Source organism: Nuphar pumila, chromosome 3 (genome assembly GCF_984573655.1).
Source record: "Nuphar pumila chromosome 3, dmNupPumi1.hap1.1, whole genome shotgun sequence".
Taxonomy (NCBI): domain Eukaryota; kingdom Viridiplantae; phylum Streptophyta; class Magnoliopsida; order Nymphaeales; family Nymphaeaceae; genus Nuphar; species Nuphar pumila.
Window position 1 is genome coordinate 61,042,238 of NC_143251.1, and position 18,399 is coordinate 61,060,636.

At 39.0% G+C, this 18,399-nt stretch overlaps 1 protein-coding gene across 1 annotated transcript in view; it reads left to right on the forward strand.

Annotated features, from left to right (window-relative positions):
• The window catches only part of LOC149842985 (uncharacterized), a 44,294-nt gene extending 31,558 nt beyond the window's left edge, over positions 1 to 12,736 (forward strand). The window contains exons 8-14 of the mRNA XM_090001656.1: positions 5,544 to 5,609; positions 5,777 to 5,853; positions 6,783 to 7,064; positions 7,774 to 8,110; positions 8,285 to 8,437; positions 11,043 to 11,582; positions 12,053 to 12,736. Of these exons, the coding sequence (XP_089857782.1) occupies positions 5,544 to 5,609; positions 5,777 to 5,853; positions 6,783 to 7,064; positions 7,774 to 8,110; positions 8,285 to 8,437; positions 11,043 to 11,582; positions 12,053 to 12,238 (1,641 nt within the window). The 3' untranslated portion in view covers positions 12,239 to 12,736. The remainder of the gene's footprint in view (positions 1 to 5,543; positions 5,610 to 5,776; positions 5,854 to 6,782; positions 7,065 to 7,773; positions 8,111 to 8,284; positions 8,438 to 11,042; positions 11,583 to 12,052) is intronic.
• Positions 12,737 to 18,399: the final 5,663 nt, after the last annotated feature.

Sequence of the window (18,399 nt, forward strand, 5' to 3'; positions counted from 1 at the left end):
GCCAAGTAGGAAGTGGAATCTGGGTGACGGTAGCGTTTTGGTGAAGAAATTCGCGAGTTGGTATTATGATAGAACATAAGGCAATGTGATAGTCTTCCTCAGGAACTCTTCACGAACATAGTGACAATCCATCTCAATGTGTTTCGTTCTCATGAAATGTATGATTGCTTGCAATGTATACAACGCTCTTGTTGTCACAACACAATTTTGAAGGTTCTACAGTATGAACCCCCACTCCAAGTCTTCGAGAAGTTGTCTCAGCTAAACTAACTCAGACGTAGTGGTCACCATGGCACGATACTCAACTTCAGTGGAGGAGAGTGACACCTTCTGCTGCTTTTTGCATCACCATGAAATTAGAGTCACCTACAAATACACATAAACCAGTGGTTGAGCCCCATGATATGATTGAGGTCCAGCATACGAGTGAATAGCTATTAGGCAAGATCTATACCTTGGTTCAAAGGAATCGTATGAAACAAATCTACTAGGAGCTTTTAAAATTCTTATGGATTTTCTAAGGCTATAAGGGTCTTCTTCTTGGCTTTGAGAGTATCTTTTTAAAGCACATGGTAGATGACCTTTGGTATGTCGAGCATAGGTTTGTAAATTATCGTGAGATAGGTCTATATTGTCAAGACTTCTACTCACATTCTCAGTTGCCTCGTGTATGACTTGGCTTTCATGAATATTTTCACTATCATTGACTAGATAAAAAAGGAATGAATAGTCACAACTCTCTTGGATATTATCCTTAAAAAAACCTTTTTCATTTTCGAGAAACATAACATTTCGAGAAACATACAATTTGTTTCTTTCAATGTCATAACATGTATATCCTTTTTGGTTTTCGGCATAACCCAAAAACACACAAGAAATTGCTTTAAGAGAGAGTTTATCATTCTTGTTGGTAAGAACAAAACATTTGCACCCGAATACCCTCAACCTTTTGTAATCGGGAGACGTTTTACAAAGCTTTTCAATAGGAGAAACATTTTTAATATTTTTGAGGGCATTCTATTTATCAAATAGACCGCCGTAAGAGCGGGTTCGGCCCAAAAAACTTTGGGAATATTTCTAGATACTAGAAGTGTTCTAGTGGTTTCAATAATGTGTCTATGTTTTCTTTCGGCAAGACCATTTTGTTGAGGGGTGTGCGAACACAATTTTTGATGTATAATTTCATTTAAGTCAAGATAATTTTCAAATTCTTTTGACATAAATTCTCCTGCGGAATCAGTTCTAAAGATTTGAATATTGGTTTTAAATTGATTTTGTATATGACTATGAAATTTTTTAAAACAATCAAATACTTCCGATTTGTGTTTTAAAAAGAATATCCAAGAGTGTTTACTATAACCGTCCACAAACACAACATAATAAGAAATACCTCCTTTGGATACGATTGGTGCAGGTCCCCATACATCCGAATGCACTAATTCAAATGGATTCTTAGTTATAAGATGTCTTGTTCCAAAAGGTAAAGACTTCATTTTGCCAAGAATGCAATATTCACGTACAAAATTTTTCATTTTATAATTTGAAAGAAATGAAAACAATTGTAATTTGGTCACACTAGGATGTCCTAGTCCTTTGTGTCAAATTTCTATATCTTTCTTTTCCACAAAATTACAAAAAAATTTGTTTTTGGCAATTCAAGATTGTCCATAACATAAAGGTCTTCTCTTCTATGGCCTTGCCCAATCGGCTTTCCGGACTGAAGATCCTGTATTAGACAATCATTAGATGAGAAAACTATTTTGCAACTATAGTTTGCAATTTGAGAAACAGATAAGAGTTTAAGTTCAATTTTGGTACTATTCTAATATTTGGTAGGTGAAAGATAGGTGTTTTTTGATAAATACCAAAACTTTTGATTTTCAAAGATGTGCCATCGGCAGTAGAAACACAAGAATCATTTGAGTTAAACTTGTATTCAGTCAATATGGACTCATTAGGGGTCATATGAAATGAAGCACCGGAGTCTAGGATCCAAGAGATCTTACCATGGTTGTCACTTGTCGATATGATCACTCCCGAATAAGGAGATTGAGATTTAAGCATATGTTGCAACGCCTCGATTAATTGAGATAAGGAGAGCGAACCAATGCATTTGGAGTCGTCAACTTCACTCCTTTCAACTGAAGCCACTCTTTTGTCTTCTTTATAATCCTCCTTTCTTTTGGGACAAAAAGGTTTAATATGTCCCGGTTCATAGCAATGATAGTAAATAATTTTTTCACCTTTTTTTGAATCATGATCACCCCTCTTTTCATAGTTGTTAGGGTTTCTACCATTCTCATTTCTTACAAAATGAGGTGGTTTATAACTATTCGTATGATTTCCGGGCTTTGACATAGCAAGCACGGATTCTTCATCCTTAGAAGCGGACGGTCTTTTCAATCTATTTTCTTCCATAGTTAATTCTTTAAGTGTCTCAACTATGGAAGGAACCCCTCCTCTATAAAGAAGAGCAGATTTAGTTTCTTCAAATTCGGGCTTAAGCCCGTTTATGAATTGATAAAAATGCTTCGCTTTGATTTGATTTTTGCTGAGCTCAACATCTTGTGGGCAATGCCACTTTGGCTAAAAAAAAACCAATTCATCCTAAAGGAGAGTGAGTGCATTGTAGTACTCTCTTATGCTCATGTCCCTTTGAGTCATTGTCCTCACTTTATTTTGGACATTACAAATATGCGCAATATCCTTAAAAGACTATAAGGTATTTCCATGCATCACTAGCGAAGTCAAACTTTGCCAAACTAGAACATTTGTGAATATCCATACTATTGATGAGCCATCCAATAATTTTGGAATGACCCATCCTCCATTCCTTCCATCTTTCCTCATATTAAAAAACGGCTTTAACCATTTCCTCTCCTTAAAGCGCAACTTCTTTTTTCATTCTCTAATTTTGTAAGGATAAGTTTAGGCTCCTTTTCGGTACCGTCAACCAACCCTCAAAGACCATTTTCCTATATTTTATGTTTTACTATGGATGCCCACATCACATAATTGGTGTCATTTAGGCGTACGGGAATTGAGACTATCACTTACCTCTCATTCCCCATTTGCAACAAGAGAAAGCGAAATAGAATAAAAGGAGGAGAAGGAGAGAAAGAGAGAAAATGAATGCAATACAAGACTTTTTGGAGATGGTCCACTTCCCGATGCAACAATTAGAATTTTGATGTATTTTGCCAAGTTCACGATTCTTCTCTTGATCACGATCTTTCTTCTAACAAACGCCCTTTAGAACACCAAAGCTCTGATACCATGTAATGAAGCGGATAAAATCCAATACACATGCAAGAACACACTTTCAATCAAGTAGAGTACTTGATTGAATCACCGATCCACCCACACAAGGGTCGAAAGAATTGTTATTGCATACATTTACTCATGAAAAAGAATTGAGAAACTACAAGGCCTTCAAGGCCTATTTATAATACAAACCCACATGGGGAGCAGCCCAAAGTAGCTGTTGGGCTGCTCCCAACGGTCATAAATACGACTGTTGGGAGCAGCTCCAAGAGCTACTTTGGAGCTGCTCCCAATACTTCAAAAAGTTGAAAAAGTAAAAAAAAGAAAAATAGATTGTCAGCCCCTAATGGGCTGACACCTATTACAGTGAAAATACCAAAATACCCTTGATGGGTATTTCGGTTTACAGTTAAGTACATATACATTACATATATGTATATCTTAAGAAGAAGAAGAAGAAAAAAAAGAAGAAGAAGAGAGAGAGAGAGAGAGAGAGAGAGAGAGAGAGAGAGAGAGAGAGAGAGAGAGAGAGAGAGAGACGCCCTCGTCGTTGCTGTCATCACCATCAGAAGGAGTGCCCCCCCCCCCCCCCCCCCCCGACACCTAAATTTCATTTTTTAAAAATTGAACAAAAATAGACTTGGTCAAAGTTGACTAAGTTCATTTTGGACAAATATAACCCTGGGTGCGGGTTGACCGTACCTAGGGGTATTTGACCACACCCACACTCGCATCGTGTTGCGTTGACGCTGGTGCAATTGCCTTTTTAATGCGTCCGTGTGACATAGTTTGACAAAGAGAAAGAAGAAGAGGAAGTGAAGAATGATTAAAACTATATTACTTGGCGGCTAATTTGGTCAATATGAAGTATCCCTAGTGAACTTCATGAACATCTAATAGGCACGCTATATAGGATGTAGAAAAAGCTAAGGAATGGAGTCAATTCTCAGATTCTCCCTTATCGTAGAGTCCTTTGTGATGTTTAGTTTCAAAGAATGGTGTCAATTCTCAGATTCTCTTATCTTATAGTCCTTTGTGGTGTTTAGTCCTAACAGTATCCATGTTTGTGAGTGATCAGCTTTGGTTTGTGTATAGTTATTGAGTTGTGAGAAAGGGAGTAAATTTAATAGGACTTGCATTATTTATCGTGATCAACTTAGGTGAGTTTGCACCTCCTAAGCACCATTCTTGGGTTGATCTATTTAACAAACCAGTTTTGGACCTACAGTTTTGTCTAAACGCCAATCTTACTTGCCTACCTCTCTTCTGTTAGTGCTATTAAGAAAATAAAGATGATCTGAACCTAAATAGATGCATTTAATCTGTGTGTATTGCTAACTAGGCGATTTTAGACTCTATACTGCCACATTTTCTTAACAAACCAAGGAATAACCGCAAATGAAATATCTGCAAGCTTGACCCCCATGTGTTGCATCTATTAGCTCAACCTTCATGAATCTGAATATTAATTTCCTAGACGGTAGCATGTAATATATTTTCTGTTACACTTTCAGATGAGAATTTGTGCATTCAACTTTTTATACTTCTGTTTACGTTGAAATGTTGAATCTGAATCCTTTTGTTTAGTTTCTTGTTAATCTGATCAAATTCATCCCTTCACTTAGTTGAATTTGTGTGGTGACTATGCTGGAGAATTACATGCTTTCTCTTTACATCTTGCTAAGGTGAATTCATTAGAGTAAGATGAGACAAGTGATTGATATTTTTACTTCTCTCTGGTAAGATAATTCTGCCCTGTTGGCCCACAAGGTGCAAACTACTTTATAGACTTTTCAAGACCATACTTGTTGTTCTAAGAAGGTCAATTGTTTAGCTTATTGGTTATGGTTCTCCTCAAGCAGTGATGAAACTAGAAATCAGTTGGATATGCATAGAAGTCTGCTGAATCATATCTTGAAGAAAGAAAATAGAGAGAAATTCCTCAACAGATTCCTTTATTTATTTGTTTCTCATGATGAGGGCAGACTGTAACGTTTATAACATATTTTGACCATGTTATTTAAGAAGTTACAAGCTGTGCTGTCAAACAAAAGCTTTTCTTCCACACACTAATTACTTAAAGTGATATTTAAAGCTGTTTGCAAGTAGTAATTGTTAGTTTCATGTGGATTATATTCTTAAGAAACAACCTATTGCAAGACATTTGTATTGACAAACACATTGAGCTCTATTCACTGGCATTTGGTTTCTGATTCTTGTGGAAAAATGTATTATTGGAAGTTCACTAAGAAAGACCTATTCATTTGTGTTTATGGCAGCTTTACTTATTGGGGAATTCATCAGTGGAGTCACTCTCTTTGTCAGAGTACTCAAAATTGACATCTGTACGTGCTTTTCTTCTTCGTACATACCCGAGCATTAGCTCCAGCAGCATTTCTGGAGTTGATATACTCTCTTTTTTTCTGTTAACTGTTCAGCTGTTTTCATGAGTAGCCATTACATTTATGGATGCTTCATCTTGATTGCTTTCTGTTGGCAAAGACATTTTCAGGTGAGATCTGTGATTGCAGAATTGAGGGAGCGATTGCAGTCACATTCGATGAGGTCATATAGGGCACGTTTTCAGAAGTAAGTTGATGCATTTGACGAAATCATTAGGGCACACTTTGAGAACTCTGTCGATGCTTTGCACTGAGGATTGTTTCATACTTTACATTGGTTGTTATATGAAGTTGTGTAGGGCATGCTTTCATAAATTAATTCTTTGCACGCTAATGTGTTAAGCATCCAGTTGCTCTCATACCTTGAGTGCATTACACTTCCATTTGTTGAAAGCATCCTATTTCCGCGTGTCCTTCATAGGGATCATAAAATATGGAGTGCAGATTAATAATTCATGTCTTTCTTATTTTGTTTTCAAGAATTTGCTTCTGTATCTTTTCTTTGTATTCACATATTTTGACAATTTAATGAGAACAGTTATCATTATTTCTCCCAATCTTTTCTAGCAATCATGGTTCTGCTATCAGAATGATGGTTTAGAAGAGGACTTTTATCATCATACTTTGAATTAGTCACGGTCATATTGTTTCTAGCATTGGAGTGGAAGAAATTATCTCAAGCTTAGATAATTAGGCTTCATCTAGTCAGACCACAGCACTGAATTAATATTGGGATTTGTTCCACAGGCTGTTGTACGTTGGGAGTTCTTGTAGTTGGCTTTTCAGGTTCAATATGTCAGTAAAGTAAATTATGAAATTATGCTTAAGATCATCCTTCACACAGTGTGTAGAAATTAGAACTCACAATTCGATGTTAATAAAGTCAACTTTCTAGTCTCTCTTGATAATATAAGATTGTTGAGCAAAATTTTCCCTAAAACCTCGTGGGAACTTTTGGTAGTGGTTTTCATGTTTGTATTTCTTCATCTAGGTATTCTTATTGTACAAGCTAAGGAGAATTGTTTGTACTCTTTTCCTAGTATTCTTCAAACAAAGACATCATTTGTATGTGGTGACTGGTCTTCTTTGTTGCTAATCTTTATCACTTTCTTTCAGAATCTACGAATTATGCATGTGTGATAGCTCTCCCATTTTAGGAATGGAACAACTGTCACAGTTTCTGCATCTACAGCAGTGGCTTGGCCTTGCAGTTGCTGGTGTTGTTGAACTTGGGCACATAGTAGAGCCTCCAGTTATCCGAACCGCGACATCAATTGTTCCTCTTTGTTGGAATGGTGCTCCAGGAATGAAGAATGGGCAGGAACCTTTGAAAGTTGATATACATGGTTATGGACTGCACCTGTGCACCCTTTTTCAGGCCCAAGTAAATAGTAGCTGGTATTGCTCATGTCCTGTATCCAATGTACTCCTATTTTCAAATCCTTGTCATGATTCTACGTTTTTTGATGAAGTTATTGGGAAGGTATTTTCTTGCAGTGACTCTGGTGTGCTTCATAAATAAAATTCAAAATTTATTCAATTGTCATTGTTTATTCTTTGCATGATACAATGCACATAAAGAACAATTTCAGTTGAATTCAGTTCTCAGGTTGTGCGTGTATGCATGTGTGCATAATAATAACATCAAACTCATTGTGTTTAGTATTAGACTATCGAATTAATCCCTCTCCTCACTTTAAATCCCCAAACTTAACCCATTTATGGCCAAACTAATGTACCTGACAGTATCTTGGCCTTTCATTTGAAATGTGTACACGTTCCATGGCCTCATTTTAAAACCCACAGCATATATTTATTGGTAAATTTTAAATGTCTTTTTCTTATTTTAAAGGAAACATACTCTACAAAAGACAATTCTGGCCCTTTTTGGCACAATTTGGGAATGACACATACCATTGATATATGTTGTTGAGATGAGATCAAGATACATGGGGAAATAGGGCATTAAGTAATCATCTATGTACACTATATTATAATGTTGATAGGGGTTATGGATTGCCCCATTTCTTGATTGGAAGTGCATGCATCTTTTTCTTTTTCCAGCTCTTTCAGAATCCATATTGAACTGTAGCTTTTTTCATGTTAGGTGTTCAACTGCAGTAGAGTCTTCACCTTCAGTGCCAGCATACTCATTTCAAGGCAGACAGACTGATTTACAAAAAGTGCGTATCTTAATTGGCGCTCCACTAAGGCAGTCACTGAAGCAGCAGGCTGTTGTTGATCCTTTAGTTTGTGGGTTTCCACCATCAAATGAAACTCCTGTGGATCCTTCCTTTAGACTTAACCCAGGTTCCACTTCTGAACAAGGAAATGTATGTGTTGGAGGTTTGAGTAATTGTATTATACACTGTACCAGCGACTTCTTCATTGTCTCAAAGGAGGTTCATTTTAGAACTCGTAGAGTCCGGTTACTTGGTCTGGAGGTATGTTTTTCATTTTTTTTTTGCCGGTTGGGAAGTTGGCTTTATGTGTGTGTGTGTGTGTGTGTGTGTGAGAGAGAGAGAGAGAGAGAGAGAGAGAGAGAGAGAGAGAGAGAGAGAGAGAGAGAGAGAGATTTCTTGGAATTTAACTATCTTATTGCCATCAATGTTGTACAGGGTGCTGGCAAAACTTCTTTGTATAATGCTATTATGAGACACAATCAGCAAAATCCCATTACTAATCTCGAGGCTATTCAGTCTGACCCGAATCCCCAAGAAGGAATAGTTGGGGGATTGTGTTACACAGATTCGGTAGGAGTGAACTTGCAGGTGCTTTTCTTGATGTAGTTGTCTTTTGATATCCATCTCAAAATTTGTTATTAAAGTTTTATGTAATGTTAATGACCACAAGATTGAGGTCTCCATGATTTTTCTTTTTGCATCTTTTGATAGCATGAATGTGTGCAGTAGTTTGTTATTGTTTAAGTTAATGGTTACAAATGTGGACCTTTAAATGCTGTTTCCTCAAAAGTCTTATCCAGATAAATGTACACAAGACAGGCAAACATGGGCAGCTAAGAATCCAGAACGGGAAGATTACACGCCTAATTTGGTTCACTCACAAGTGTTATTTCCTGAATATGTTTATTTGTAACATTAGATGGCTCTGATGTCAACTCCATATTTGATTCTAAAATATTTGACTGAATGGAATTAATATTTTCTTATGTCAATTGTTTGTGTTATATGCGATTTTGTGAACTTTTGCTAACTAAGAAATTTCTTAGGATTGCATACATAAGCATCACACATGTGCCTTATGGTCATTGATGGCTGTCTCCAAGTAATCCTGAATTCTTAGATAGTTTAAAACTTAGTATCAGATCATGAATACCATTATCCCGTAGCTTGTTACCTATGTCACAGGGATTCGGCTAGCAGGGTGCCGCACCCGCGTCGACGCGACTCGACGCGGGTGCGGTCAACCCGACCCTGGGTGTGTTGACCGCACCCAGGTCATTTTTGTCCATTTTTTTGGATTTTTTTTTTAAGTTTTTTTGCCCTATGAAATGGGACCCGCGCCGGGGGGAGCCCCCGGACCCCCCTTCCTGCAAGGGCAAAAACAATGAATCAAGCTCCACAAGTCATCACTTTCATCTTTGGGGACAACCATATAAGATAAAAAAATGGTAAAAAGTAAGTTGGGCATAAATGTCATGGACCTTAACAGCTACCATACATTCATACATATACACTATATATATATATATATATATATATATATATATATATATATATATATATATATATATATATATATATATATATATATATATATATATATATATATATATATATACATTTTTGCCCCTGCCGCACCCCCGCACCCGGTTTTTTTGGAAGTGCCGAATCCCCGCACCCGCACCCGCACCCGCGCCCACACCCGCACCCATGTGACATAGCTTGTTACCTAAATTTGAATGCGTGGAGAACTTTGAATTTCATAGAGGTACCTTGTGCCCTTCAGTTATTCTTGCTAACTCAAATTTGTGTTGTATCAACAAGCAGCCCATGAGGATAGTTTCGTAATATATGTAACATAGGCATGTCTGTGGACATATACTGCTTGTGTTGACATGGGTACAAGTACAAGTGCAGGTCGGGTTGGGTCAGACCCAACTCGGACTCTATAGCCAAAACCCGTTTTCATTTTTTTTATTGTTGTCTTAGTCAAAGGGTCAGATCGTTTTGTTCTCACCCCCCAAAGAGAGAGAGAGAGAGAGAGAGAGAGAGAGAGAGAGAGAGAGAGAGAGAGTATATGTATATAACTATATATTATTGGCTACACTCGTGGATAAGGAACCCCTTAGTAAAAAATGTAATATTTTCATTATTTTCAGTTTTTTTACACATCTGACCCGCCAGATGTGATGTACATATTAAGTTTAGTAGAAACCGACCTTTGGATCATGTTTTTCTGCCATATATGTCAGATTCTACGAGGGTTAAAAAATTAACGGCCTACAAATGTACCAAATTTTCAAACCTCAAAGAAACATGTTTTCATGTCCAAAAACTATGATTCAAGAGTTGATTTCTACCATTTTGACCATGCTGAACACATCCATAAGTTAGATTTGATCAAAACAACCTCTCCCTATGATTTCTAACTAAGGGGTTCCTTACCCACGTGGCTAGCAAATGCTCTCTCTCTCTCTCTCTCTCTATATATATATATATATATATATATATATATATATATATATAGAGAGAGAGAGAGAGAGAGAGAGAGAGAGAGAGAGAGAGACACTTTTAGACATTTTCATGGTCATGCCTTCTGTATTCGTGCCTGTACCTATGACATAGTTCATAATTCTGATAAAATTAAAAGCTTAAAAGCGTAGTCACCAGTATCAGTCTCAACAATATAAATGTGCATATAGTCACCAACATTGGTCTTGTGATAATATCACTGAGTGCAAATTTCAAATAAGTGATTTTTTCTTTTCAGCTGCTATTCCTCTTTAAAACAGTGGACACATGGGCAGCAATGTGCAGAACCAGCCACTTCCAATGTCTTTGAGACTTTGGACAACATAGAATTAGATTTATTTGTCTGAATCTATTCTGTTTTTTTTTTAAATTTTTTGTTGCACAATATGTAGGCACTATTTATTCCTTGAACGAGTAAAAAAGTACGTCAGTAGCAGTTATCTTATTGATATTCACAACCTTTTTCTGTTAAATCATGTTTAGCTGAATATCTGATTCTTTGGCTTTTTAGTACATCTTAATATGCCTGTAAAGGTTTTCTGAATTGATGTAGTGCTTTGAATTTCCTTGGGATTTTTTGAATTTTGTGGGCCTGTACTATGATGATTTGCTTCTTATAATATATAGATATATATACGGCGTATTTGTTTTTTTGTTGCAGGACTTAAAATCTGAAGCTAGGCATTTGAGAGAGGAACTCTGGATGGGAACTCGTTACCTTAGCAGGAAAATTGATCTGATTGTCCTTGTTCATAACTTATCACACAGGATTCCTCGGTATCACCAACCGGACTCTACACATATGCAGCCTGCGCTCTCTCTTCTTTTGAATGAGGCAATGGAAGTTGGGATCCCATGTGTTCTTGCCATCACAAATATATTTTCACTCAGTGCTGATCAGAAAAATTCAGCCATTAATGCTGTACTTCAGGCATATAAAACATCTCCAGACATGGCTGTAGCTGTCAATTCATGCCCTTACATTATGCCAAGCAGTGCAACTGCATCTCAGACATGGATTTCAACTGAAGTGGGAGACTTGAGAGCGGCAGCAACTGCCCAAAGGCGGATCTTTGCTCCAATGAATTTTGTCCGCATGCCTTTTCAGAAGAAACCTATGGTTCTTCCTGTTGAGGGTGTGAATTCTCTCTGCCAACTTATACGCCGTGTGCTTTTGACAAATGAGGAGGCATCTTTTGAGGTAGAATTGTGTAAACAGTTATGTTAGTTTTATTTAATGTGTTTATTAGGGATTTTTTTCATAATATGATGTGTGCTATCATATGGAAGTCACTTTGATCTCATGTCATACGGAAAAAGCAAAATTGGCTGGAAGATTTAGCAATTGCATGTGCAATCAATACCAAGACTCCTGTCTGTGATCAGTTTACAGGACAGGCCAAATGGTTTTTAAGCAATATTAGTGGAAGCTTATATGCATCTGCTCACCCTCTCATTACATTGCAGCTTGATGTACTTGAACATTTCATATGTTTGTTCATTGATTTGCTAAAATGGGGTTCTTGGATTACTTACCTCCTTACTAGCCCGTTGGCATATTTTACCATTAAATGGAGCTGAATTCCTAATCTCCGGCATGGTTGCTTGAGCTCAGATTTTCTTTTGATTTCAGCTTTCTGGCTTGAATGATTTGTTGTATTTATAATTCAGGAACTTGCAAGAGAGAGGCTGTACATAGAAACATTGCAAGAACAGTTGCGGGCTGAGGCAAGAAAGGATTCCCAGGATAAAGAGAGTTCCATGACAGCTGCTGCAGTGGGTGCATCCTTGGGTGCTGGTCTTGGGCTTGTCTTGGCTGTTGTCATGGGCGCAGCATCTGCCCTGAGAAAACCTTGAGGATGCGGAAATGCTGTTTTTTTCATGTTGGGGTTTTGGCCATAGCGCTGCTGTCAGCCCTGAAGTGTACAGTAGACCTCTGTCATCCTTGAAGCAAGCTGTGATTATTAGAAAAGGCGCAGACTTCCATTTTGGCAATGCTATTTATTTATTTGTACAGGAAAAATGAAATTTGTTTTGCCTTCAAATTAGGATGAGGGTGTTTTTTAGATCAGCACATCTATAAGTTGGCTTCAATCCTTGCCCCATAGATAAGAGAGTGAATCTAGGAGGAGCCAAGCATGGTGATATAATGTACTATACAACATGGCATTTGTGGCCATTCACCAACTTCTGGTTGTTTAGAGCTTGCGCGCTTCACACTATATTACCACACAGCGCTTCCCATCTTGGCATACTCTTTATTGGTTAGCCTGCTCTTTGTGAAATTGTCCATTTTATCCTCATGGACCTGCACCGCTAAACTGAGTTCCTAAAGAATCAGAACATTCGATTGTACACTTTGTGCAGTCGGGAGGGGGGGGGGGGCTATGAAAGTTGTGGTTGCAGGTGTTATTATGGGACCTCGCAAATGGGTTTGTTATGTTTTGTTTACTAAAAATGCATGCTTTGGATCTAATTGTTTTGATGCTCTGAAAGTTTTGTCATCTAGTTGCACTACGCCTGTTATTTAGATTCTTTATTAGAAATCTGTTTGCACGAAAATTTCTTAACTGAGCCTGTTTTTCACAAAAGACTCTTAAGAGACCACATGCATGCAGTAAGATCTACAACATATTCAACGCAAACATTAGAAAATCAATAGAGCTACTATCCGGTACATACTTTAGCACATTGTAAGTGGTTGATCCACAAAGAAAGCTGGTACCATGTGTACTCATTTATGTGGAAAACAGTCCCCCAAATCAATTGGTAAACTTTTACTTGTGTGTTAAATACAAATGAGATATCTTTTTAGTTTTCTTCATGAATCTAATTGTACAGGTGATCTACATAGTTTGGTGAGTGAGATTGACTCTTGTATTGTACGATTATGATATGTGCACAGAATTTTGGAAGGCTTTAAGAATCAGTCACTTATAATGTGCCAGCTAAACATTCATTCATGACCAATAAAATGGTGTTTTTCATCCAAAAGAACTTGATAAAAAAAGCTGATTCCAAGCATTTGGACCATGCCCAACACATTTGTGAGGTCTGATTGAGTTTATATGGCTCACGCTTATTTTCAGCTTAATTGGTGTGTGTGTGTGTGTAGGGGTGGCAAAATCCGACCTGACCCGCCAACCCACTTCTTAGCCGGGTTAGGGTTTGGCTTAAACGGGTTTGTGTCGTAAACAGGTCGACCCGCCTAACCCGTTTATTAAATGAGTCGTGTTCGTGTTAGGGGTATGCCAACCCGTTTGACCCGTTTAATAAACGGGTTAGGCGGGTGGGTCAACCTGTTTACACGAACCCCTCAACCTGCAACCCGAGTCCCGCCAAATACACGAACATGAATCCTATTATGGTAATCGGGTCCCATCACCAAGACCAGCAGGTTTTTGAGTGAGATTCTGGCCAATGACAGCCCCGCCGGAACCCTATTCCCCCACCCGAAGCTGACAACGGCGTGCTTCCTCATCGAAAAGGCGCTCGTGCGGATTTCAACACCAGAGAATAGTGCGGATTTCAACACCAGAGAATAGGCTCTTGATCATGCCGGCAAACAATCTTGATGCCACCGCTAATCTGTCGCGCTGCTCGACCGCAACCACTCCTCTGTTCTCGCAGAACCCTAGCCAAAGACGATCGGCCAATCTTTCGCCGCTGCTCTCCTCCAAGAGGCCGTTTACCTCCAAACCCTCGCCCGTCTTTCGGTCAAAGAAGGCGTCGGGATCATTGAAGAATCTGATCGACGACGATCTGACCGTCTTTTTGATGGAGAAATCACCGGCCCGACGATTGAATCAGACGAAAAACTTGGGGCCGCGGCCGTCGTGGAGGAGGTCGAACTCGGCGCTCATGTAGAGCGGGGGAGCCGAAGGGGCCGATGCTGGTCTTGACGATGAGGCGGAAGGCGTTGGAGGGGTCGTTGGGGTGGTACGAGAGGCGGACGGAGGGACCGGCGTCGAAGGTGGTTGCGAGGCTCATGCAGAGCTCACAACGGAATCTCCGGTCGAGACCCGTTTATTAAACGGGTTAACTGTGTCGTGTCGGGTTACCCGTTTAATAAATGGGTCGTGTTCGTGTTTGCTACATCCGACCCATTTAATAAACGGGTCGTGTTCATGTTAAGGTATGCTGACCCGCCGACCCGACCCGATTGCCACTCCTATGTGTGTGTGTGTGTGGGGGGGGGGGGGGGGTGGGGGGGTTCGTTATCATAACTTATGATGGTGTAACAGTCTTGGTTTACATACAGTAAATGTCCAAAAGCAAAATCTAGCTTTTCTGTTTTTGCCATGTTTAGTGTGATCTGATTACTATTTTCGTGTATGTTAAAGTTGCCTCCAATATGATGAATCATTTTTAAACTGACCTCGTTTCCATGAACTGTAGGTCGTTTGATTTTTCATTATCTTAAAACTTGAATCTTATAATGTAATAGAGATGATTAAACCTATTAGCATGGTAAATACTCACATGGGCACGCCATTTTGGCCGCGTGCCCCTGTTGACATAATCAGACATGAACATACACATGAATATTATTTTAATCTATTTTCATAAAAATACCTTTTTAGTGCTAAAATATAAAAAAAATTATCGTTAAAAAAAATTCTTGTCCTCGTGCCCATCTTTGGGATGTGCCCTTGTTTTCTCATCATATTTTTCAATAAAAAAAGTTGAACTTGATATGTATCATGTGTTGGGCCGAACCTTTGTTTTGTCATACACGGTAGATAAGTGTTGCTAAATGCTGTACGGTTAGATCTAACATTTAATAACTAAATCATGCAAACAATAGTCACCACCATATAGTAAGCACATGCATACACACACGAGTAAATGGGCTGGAGGTTGTTTTGCTACAACATTGCATAGTGAAAGTGAGGCTTGTAGGAGGAAAGGACACTCACACAGCCAGATTCAAGCTGTCCATCTACATCTTCAGCTGCCAACTATTGGTTTTTTTTTTTTTTTTGAGAAGTAAAGAATTATTAATCAGAAAAACAGAAGACATTGAGAAATCATTGTATGTACAGGCAGCCAACTATTGGTTCTCACTCAGTATATTTGGAGCCCATCACGTGTTCACGGACCAATGTTTTTTGTCTTGACTAGGCCAAGGGAAATCCTTACCCATCTTGGTCCTTGCAGCAAGACACCTCTCGTGAGTTTCCAACTTGGGACATCCCATCAACTTGGTGATATTCACAAGTCGCCCTTTACTTGATGAGCGAAGCCCCTCGTGGGCGTTTACAGACCAATGTAACAAAAAAAGCTAGTCAATTAACTCTTGGAAAAGGAAGAATCTCCTTTGATTGATAGATATGGGATCAAACTTGTGGCTTGCAAATCATACACGGCAGTCAGATCATCACCAGTTTCACAGTCAAACCGAGTTGAGAGAGAGAGAGAGAGAGAGAGTAGTGCGTGGATATATAGATGAAGTTCACATTCCAAATCGTTATTTAGAAAGGAAATATGTTTTCTTCAATCGTTTGTATGTACAATCTAGCTGTATCATGATGCAAGTTGTTTTCACTCAATCTGACATTTTAGATGTGTTCAGCAAGGACAATTTGTAAGGAATATACCTTTGGCTTGTGTTTTTTTACAAAAAAAGTGTTTTTATGGGTCAATTTTTTTTGAAGGGTTTATTAACATCATTTTTTAGATCACTAAAAAACCCACAAGTTGAAATCCCATGGTACAAATGTGGATCCTCACAAAATAGACCATGTAGATCACTTTTACAGGATCCCATTTACCCAAATACAAAAAAAAATTAGTCGTTTGCACATGCAAGCTACAATAGAAAATATATTCCCATTAAAAAAAATCGATTCCTATATAATTTTGGTAAAATTTTAGTAAACCATAACGCTGACAATTGATGAAATTAACAGAAAAAGTAAAAATACTAAAAAAAGGTCCATCTCTAATTCTCCACCCAATAAGTGGATATTAATTTTAGCATGCTTTATCGAAATTTTGTGTACAAAAAATGTAGAATTATGGTAATTAGGCTGTCAGATTACTCCCATTAACGAGTTGTTTAACAAAGTGTGCTATTAATTTTAACGATCATTGGTTTGTAAAGCATGGTCACTAAATACGATAACAGGTATCGAGTTCGATTTGGTGTCATCAAACCTTTGAACTTGTGGTCTCCCATTCTGATATTTTTGTTGTTGCTGCTGATCAATCTTATATTGGAGTAAGTTCAACTCGCTCAATCGTTTTTAGCATTCTTGTTTCCATTGGCAATCTTTGTGATCCATTGAACTTAGGAATTAGCTTGTAGTACCATACTCCCCCCACTACTGCATAAGATATATTTGCTGCAATCAATTGTATGTACAATCTAGTTGAATCTCATGATGCAAGTTGGTTTGACTCAATCTAACCTCTGTGAATATCATAGTCGATTTAGTGGGAATCGAACACTGGATTTTGATGAAAAAAGTGTTTTTTAGACAAGAAAAATCCATAGTACACCATTTATTTTTGCATCGCTATAAAAACCTGTATATAGGGGGGCAAAATTGTCCCAGCAGAGAAAGTGAGATTAAAGGGGCGAAACTCGCTCAACAGGGAGAGAGAGGTCAGGGGGCGAAAACTCGCCCATCAAAGAGAGAGAGAGAGAGGGCGCAAAACAAAAAAGGCGAGGAAAAGTCCTAAGTGTCTTTCTTTTGTTTTCCGTGGTGATAGCTTGGTGTAACACTGGAAATTAGGAGGACCAAGCGAAAGGGCTTGGCCCCGACGAGCGAATGGTGGGGTGGCCATAGGAAGCTAACATGCGGCTGGCAGGCGGGGTGACTGCCAGCGCACAGAGCCCAAAGGGCGAAAACATTGAGCAAGAAGACAAGGCAATTTGGCTAATGCATTTGGGCTCAAAGCTAGATAAGCGGTGCCTGCAAAGCTAACATAGCAAGCAGATGCTTGGCGGGAAGTCAAGTCAACCAAGGCATTTGTTATCAAGAAGACAAGGCAAGGTTCGTGGAAGGATGGCTGAAGAGCAAGCGTCGTGCAGTCCCGACGATGGTGAACCTTGAAGGGCATGGAGTGACTGGCCGAAAGGCTTGGGCCAAGTGGGAATCAACCCTAAAGAGAAGGCAAGCAATTCAACTGCCTAACCGCACGACGCCTTGTTACAACGCCGAAGTCTGAAGGCATGCAGACTGAGAGGTGGGTGGCAACCGCGGGGCTTGCCACCTACTTGGTCGTTGCTAGGTGGTTTCAACAGCCACAGACGGTGTGGTGGCAGCCTGTAAAGGCAGGCACCTGCCTAAGACAGTGGGCAGTTGCCTAACCGGCCGAGATAGGTGGCAACCTGCCCAGGCGCCACCCGAGTTGTTTAGTTATCTTATAATGCTATAAGATAAAGACTTGAAAAAGGTGTAAGCACAAACAAGTGCATGGGTTTTGTAGTTGTATTCTTCTAAATTAATGAAAAAGGCCAAGTGAGAATTTTGGCTAAGCCCCTTATGCATCCCTTCGAGATTCCCAAGAGTGAAAACCTTTGGACCGTTGCAGACTCGATTAAAAGGCTGCTAAGTGGTCAACAGAGTCATCACTTAGGCCGCACATGGGACCCTTTTTAGAAAGTGAAAAATTGATTGTGTGACAATTGGTATCAAAGCCAGGTTTGCATGGCTGCTGCGAAGACTCGTGAAAGGTTGAGCTGTTTAGAAGAAACAGTGGAAACTCATTTCACTTGACTTGAGGAGTGGGAGCTACGGATGGAGGCGATGGAAGGATGTCTGACCAACTTAGAAGGACGGTTTATCGATCTTGAAGATAAGATCGATAATGGCGTGGTGTAATTGCAAAAGGAACTTGTGTCTGCAACCTTGGACTTGCAAGTCGAAATGACTGTCTTAAGAAGGGCCCTTGGAAAATAGTCGCTCACTAACAAGCCACGAGTTAAAGTGCCGGAACCAAAAGGCTTTAACGACATGATAAGCTCCAAGGATTTGGAGAACTTTCTCTGGGATATGGAGCAGTTCTTT